Here is a 6,787-nt window from a genome sequence, read left to right on the forward strand (position 1 = left end):
TGCCGTGCCCGACGCCGTGGGTAAATGTCGCTCCGCTGGCATCAAAGTCATCATGGTGACCGGCGATCATCCAATCACAGCCAAGGCTATCGCTAAGGGTGTGGGCATCATCTCCGAGGGCAATGAGACAGTGGAGGACATCGCCTCTCGCCTCAATATCCCCGTCAGCCAGGTCAACCCCAGGTAAGAGCTATGAGGAAGGAGTGTGTATGTGAACATATACTGTTTTACCTATTTTGGAACATTTTATATTCGTAAAGGTAGATGCATAAAAACACAGCCTTTGCCTATTGTTTTTCAGAAATATTTTTTTCTGCCTCATTTGTAGCCTATATATTTTTTTCTTATTGTTTATTTATTTGCTTTTGTATTTTGGTTTGTTTATTTAGCTATGTTGTACCCCTTGTGTGCTCTGTTTCCCAATGACTCTATTTCAATGTACGTTATGCCTTATTGTATTTGTACATTGACCAAAAAAAACAATGTATATATTTTTAAGAAACATTAATGCATACGTACGAAATGGTGCATATGAACATACTTTATCTATCTCTCTTTCACACAAATATATTTACTCAGTCACTCAGATACTCAGTCAGTTACTCACACCCACATGCTTGCATACACTTATTCACCAAAAACACTAACTTTCTGCATTTCTGTGTGGGTCTCAGCGATACCAAACATACTCTCACTCACTGTCTTCCTGTGTGTGTGTTGCAGGGATGCCAAGGCGTGTGTGATCCATGGTACAGACCTAAAGGACCTGTCTCAGGACCAGATGGATGACATCCTGAGGAACCACACTGAGATTGTGTTCGCCAGAACCTCCCCCCAGCAGAAACTCATCATCGTGGAGGGCTGCCAGAGACAGGTGAGGGGCACAAGTGCACACACGCACATTATGCTTGCACACACACACAAGCTCATGTTTACTTTACACAGACACATCTGCCTTTTTATACTTAGATACTTTAAAGTAGAGAAAGCTAAAGAAACACTACAGTACTTTATATTCCATCATAGTAGATAATGAGGAGGTTCTTATAGCTGGACTCTCTTCCACTCCCCCCCCCCCCCTTGTCTCTCAGGGTGCCATCGTGGCTGTGACTGGTGATGGTGTGAACGATTCTCCCGCCCTGAAGAAGGCTGACATCGGTGTCGCCATGGGGATCTCCGGCTCAGACGTGTCCAAACAGGCCGCTGATATGATCCTGCTGGACGACAACTTTGCCTCCATTGTCACCGGAGTGGAAGAGGGTGAGAGAGAGGGAGGGAAGGAGTGAGGAAAGAAGAGAAGGAGGGAGGGAAAAAGAGGGAAACAAGCAGGGAGGAAAAAAGGTAGGAGGGAAAGAGGTATACAGATGTAAGATCTTAATTTGATCACCCTGTTGTAGGATAACTTTCCTGTAATGCAGGAAATGTCAAACTTGTAATGTATTTGAGGTTTAAAAAGGCTTCTGACGTTTGACATTTCAGACTTGATTTTCCCTTACGAAAAATGTATCAACCCCTACAAAAATGCCATTAATTATAATCCACACAATAATTCACATTTTCTGTTGCTGCAGGATTTTTTTCCTGCTGTAGCAAACTGGCTCAAATTAAGATCCTACATCTGTAAGGAGGAAGAAAATGAAGGAGAGAAAGAGGGTGGTGTGAATAACGGGTAGGATGGAGAGAGTAAAAAAGGTCAGCGAGAGGAGAGAAGAAGTCAAGAAAAGAGAGGAAATTGAATATTTAGAGACAAAAGAAAAGTGCTGGTTCGAAAGATAACTTATCTGTAATATGAGCCCGTTGTTTGAAAATACGATATACAGTATAATGATGTCGTCCTGGGGTAGCCTATACAAGCCGTTACTCTTGTGCCCCTCCAGGTCGTCTGATCTTTGACAACCTGAAGAAGTCCATTGCCTACACCCTGACCAGTAACATCCCTGAGATCACTCCTTTCCTCTTCTTCATCCTGGTCAACATCCCACTGCCCCTAGGGACCATCACCATCCTCTGTATCGACCTGGGAACCGACATGGTGAGATACACCCACCCACCAATGCATGGCACATGCTCACACACACAGGCAAATTGTAGTTTGTTCAATTTATACACTTTGAAGATTAAAAATACAATTTGAATCGAAGGTCAGTCATCTTATCCAAGCGTGTGGTTTGGTCTGTTGTCCTTTGCGCCACAAAGAGAGTCAGTCTATTTGAATGTGTATTGATATCCACTGTCTTCTCCTAACCCAACTGTTTGTCTATAGGTGCCAGCTATCTCCCTTGCCTACGAGGCAGCAGAGAGTGACATTATGAAGAGACAGCCCAGAAACCCAGCCAGGGACAAACTGGTGAACGAGAGACTGATCAGTATTGCCTACGGACAGATTGGTGGGTCTTTAAAAGTCTATCTCTGTGTTCAGGTCCTTAGTCTACATTGGCTTGACTCCCGGCCTAATTCTAATTATATTTCTATGGGCATCATAGATAAAGCTAACACATCTTCCTCTCCTCTCTCTGTCTTTGTAGGTATGATCCAGGCTCTGGGAGGGTTCTTCTCCTACTTTGTGATCCTGGCGGAGAATGGTTTCCTTCCCTCTTTATTGGTGGGCATCAGGCTAAACTGGGACGACCGCTCCAACAACGACCTAGAAGACAGCTACGGACAGCAATGGGTACGCTATACCTCCTTTCTCTTTTTTCCCCTCCATTTTCATAATTTCCCCCCTTTTTTCTCTCCAGTTTTTTAAAATTATTTCTCTCTGTCTCTCATTTTCATTTACTCTCTCGTCTTTACTCACTCTAACTTTTTTTTACCACTCTTTCATTTCATTTTATTTAATCCAGTCCTCATTAGTCTCATTAAATTAATTGCTCATCACCACACATTTCCACTTAGTCATCACCACAACTTTCCACTTAGTCATCACCACAACTTTCCACTTAGGCACCTCTACCTCTGCTCTCGTTCACTCTTTAACTCTCCCTCCTTGTGATTTCCTCTCCCTCCCATGCCAGACCTATGAACAGAGGAAGATAGTGGAGTACACCTGTCACACGGCCTTCTTCGTCAGTATTGTGGTGGTACAGTGGGCTGATGTCATCATCTGCAAGACCAGGCGCAACTCTGTCTTCCAGCAGGGCATGAGGTCAAAACCCTTTATCTTTGCACCTGTCTTCTAATGACACTTTAGCATGACTAAATAGCAGACCTCTTCTTTTCTCTATTCAGATTTTGTAGGGTTAAGAAGCACCTCTACTTTATGTCTCTCATAGCTAGTATAAATGTTGAGATGCATTATTTGTTTGTTTACAGGAATAAGATCCTGATCTTTGGGCTGTTTGAGGAGACGGCCCTGGCTGCCTTCCTGTCCTACACCCCAGGCATGGACGTGGCTCTCAGGATGTACCCCCTCAAGTGAGTACTCCAGCCTCTGTTCTCATTCACACATAGCAACAGCACCCTCTACTGAGTGTCGTTAATATGACAGTTAATTGACAGTAAAGTACCACTGTGTTTATTTTTTATGTTTTTATTTAACCTATATTTAACCAGGTAAGCCAGTTGAGAACAAGTTCTCATTTACAACTGCGACCTGGCCAAGATAAAGCAAAGCAGTGTGATAAAAATAACAACAACACAGAGTTGCATATGGGATAAACAAAACATACAGTCAATAACACAATAGAAAATCTATATACAGTGTGTGCAAATGTAGTCAGTTATGGAGGTAAGGCAATAAATAGGCCATAGTGCAAAATAATTACAATTTAGTATTAACACTGGAATGATAGATGTGCAGAAGATGATGTGCAAATAGAGATACTGGGGTGCAAATGAGCAAAATAAATAACAATGGACTGGAGACTATTTCAATCCATTAATGGGGAAATAATTTCCTCTTTAAGGACTATTATTCATTCAACTGAATGGCACTCTGGCTTTTTATTCCTTGTTCTCTCCATCCATCTCTTTCTCAGGCCCAGCTGGTGGTTCTGTGCATTCCCGTACAGTTTCCTCATCTTTGTTTACGATGAGATCCGAAAACTCATCCTGCGCCGGAACCCCGGAGGTACTAATCTCTCACTAATACACTTACTGTACTCACACAAATGTGTAGTATGATGTACTAAAGTACCCATACTAACATTTACTAAGATAGAACCGGGTATCTTTTACAGAGCATTGTGGGTACTGTTGTACATAATGCTACAAAATTTAAAAAACAAGAAAATGGTGCTGTTGGGTTTGCTTAATATAAGGAATTTGAAATGATTTATACTTTTACTTTCACTTTTGATACTTAAGTATATTTTAGCAATTATATTTACTTTTGATACTTATGTATATTTAAAACCAAATACTTTTAGACTTTTACTCAAGTAGTATTTTACTGAGTGACTTTCACTTTTGCGTGAGTCATTTTCTATTAAGGAATCTTTACTTTTACTCAAGTATGACAATTGGATACTTTTTCCATCACTGCCTTTGATACAAATGTTTGCTGTTTCAATTAAAAATAATTTCTCTCTCTTTCTCTCTATTCCCTTCCTTTTCTCTTTCCTTTCTCTTTAGGCTGGGTGGAAAAAGAGACATACTATTAAATTATCAAACCATTCTTTACTTCTCTCCCCCTTCCTCCCCTAAATTCATTCCCCTCCTTCTCTCTTCCCTACCGCCACCCTTCCCTCTAATCACATACAAACCATACAAGAAACCGCATCTGAAAACTCATCCGTTCGCCATCCCGTATTTTCATCCAACATCGCCTTGAGGACAAGAGACCAACCACAGAGGAGGAGAGGAACAGGACGATCACGCCAGATCCCTGCGCCCCTCTCCGTCTCGCTGCCTTTTTTTCTGCCCAAAGACTACAGCATAGTCAACACTGCCAATACTCTTCTAATGTCTACTATACTGTTATGACACTGTTCATAAATGTGCTAATACACTGTAATGTACAAAATACCGGTATCACTCTCCTCTATCGACAACAAAATGGTAGCTGCATCTAGATCCCACGGCGTGCGGTGTGGCGTCGTTGTCACCTGTTCCACCCCGCCACCCTCTCGACACGCTCACTCCATCCACCAATCTTCTACTTAACATGCCCCTCCAGCCACTCCCACCACTCCTTGGCCCAATGGGTATAACAGAAGGATCCCACCAATGACACCAGTAAACGTGGAATAATCAGTCACGCCCGCTACAGGGGTAAAAAAAATATATATATATATATATATATATATAAAATCTTCCTGCCCGTGTGCCCCCCCCCCTCCTATTTTTCTGTTGTTGTTTTCGATAATTTTTTGAAACAATTGTTCGTAAAATTTCAGGATTTCTTTTTTATGTTAGGAGTAGGTCTGAGAGCTGCTTGTCTGTCCATCCCTGTCTGTCTGTCTGTTTGTGAGCCCTGTGCGACTTCCCCTGTCCTAGTAAACGTCCCCCCTCCCTCCCCCCAACTCACCCCTGTTGAAAAAATACAACAATCTTTCTGTATTCTATTCCATTTCATTATTTAAATAAGTGAAAAATGGAATAAGAAACTACCTTACATGTGAAACAGCAGCAAGAAAATAAATAAAACATAAGGATCTCTTTTTTCAGTTTGGTCTCAGTTTGTGTTTTTGTCTGTGGGGTTTGTCAGAGACTGTAAATACATCTTTCACACTATCAATTCTCCTGATACCACTTTAAGGCAGACAGAATGTCTCGATTTACATACCAGGGGGATTGAAGGGTTGTCTGCAATGAGCACTGATAGTGAGTGAGCGTCACTTCTTCTTAATACATTTATTTTCACACAGCACACAATTATTCTGCTCTACCTACCCTCATCATGGTTGGGAAAATATATATATATATTTTTTAAAGGCACAAAAAAAAAGAATGAAAAATCAAATCAAGTCATGGAAATATGCTAATGAATAATATAGATAAAGTAACATTACAGAGGTATCCACTCACCACCTCAATGGAATACATATGGCATAAATGATGATGCTCACATCCTCTCTATACACCACCAGGGTGTTACATTGCTGTACATCCATTGCTGTTTTCCCTCCCATGTAGATCCTGGTACACTGTAGCTAGTAATATGGAAGCCATATAAGTCCTAAAAAAACATATACATATACAATGGTGGAATAAGCACCCAATTTTCATACTTGAGTAAAAGCAAAGATACCTTAATAGAAAATGATTCAGGTAAATATGACATTTACACAGTAAAATTCTACTTGAGTAAAAGTCTAAAAGTATTTGGTTTTAAATATACTTAAGTATCAAAAGTAAATGTAATTGCTAAAATATAATTATGTATCAAAAGTAAATGTAAAAGTATAAATCATTTCAAATTGCTTATATTAAGCAAACCAGACGGCATCATTTTCTTGTTTTTTATTTATTTACCGATAGCCAGGGGCACACTCCAACACTCAGACATAATTTACAAATGAAGCATGTGTTTGGTGAGTCCGCCAGATCAGAGGCAGTAGGGATGACCAGAGATGTTCTCTTGATAAGTGCGTGAATGGACCATTTTCCTGTCCTGCTAAGTATTCAAAATGTAACGAGTACTTTTGGGTGTCAGGGAAAATGTATGGAATAAAAAGTAAATTATTTTCTTTAGGAATGTAGTGAAATAAAAGTAAAAGTTGTCAAAAGTATAAATAGTAAAGTACAGATACCAAAAAAAAACTACTTAAGTAGTACTTTAATGTATTTTTACTTAAGTACTTTACATCACTGTACATATAATAGATATTTATGAAGATATGAGTCC

The 6,787-nt window shown here is 40.3% G+C and overlaps 1 protein-coding gene across 1 annotated transcript in view; it reads left to right on the forward strand.

Annotated features, from left to right (window-relative positions):
• Positions 1-4,777, forward strand: part of LOC311106913 (sodium/potassium-transporting ATPase subunit alpha-3-like) — a 24,851-nt gene extending 20,074 nt beyond the window's left edge. The window contains exons 10-19 of the mRNA XM_084149301.1: positions 1-183; positions 724-874; positions 1,092-1,260; positions 1,878-2,032; positions 2,264-2,387; positions 2,526-2,671; positions 3,015-3,145; positions 3,313-3,414; positions 3,978-4,069; positions 4,573-4,777. Coding sequence (XP_084005427.1) covers positions 1-183; positions 724-874; positions 1,092-1,260; positions 1,878-2,032; positions 2,264-2,387; positions 2,526-2,671; positions 3,015-3,145; positions 3,313-3,414; positions 3,978-4,069; positions 4,573-4,601 — 1,282 coding nt within the window. The 3' untranslated portion in view covers positions 4,602-4,777. The remainder of the gene's footprint in view (positions 184-723; positions 875-1,091; positions 1,261-1,877; positions 2,033-2,263; positions 2,388-2,525; positions 2,672-3,014; positions 3,146-3,312; positions 3,415-3,977; positions 4,070-4,572) is intronic.
• The last annotated feature ends 2,010 nt before the right edge of the window (positions 4,778-6,787 follow it).

The sequence above is a fragment of the Coregonus lavaretus genome (genome assembly GCF_964263955.1).
Source record: "Coregonus lavaretus genome assembly, chromosome: 3".
NCBI lineage: Eukaryota > Metazoa > Chordata > Actinopteri > Salmoniformes > Salmonidae > Coregonus > Coregonus lavaretus.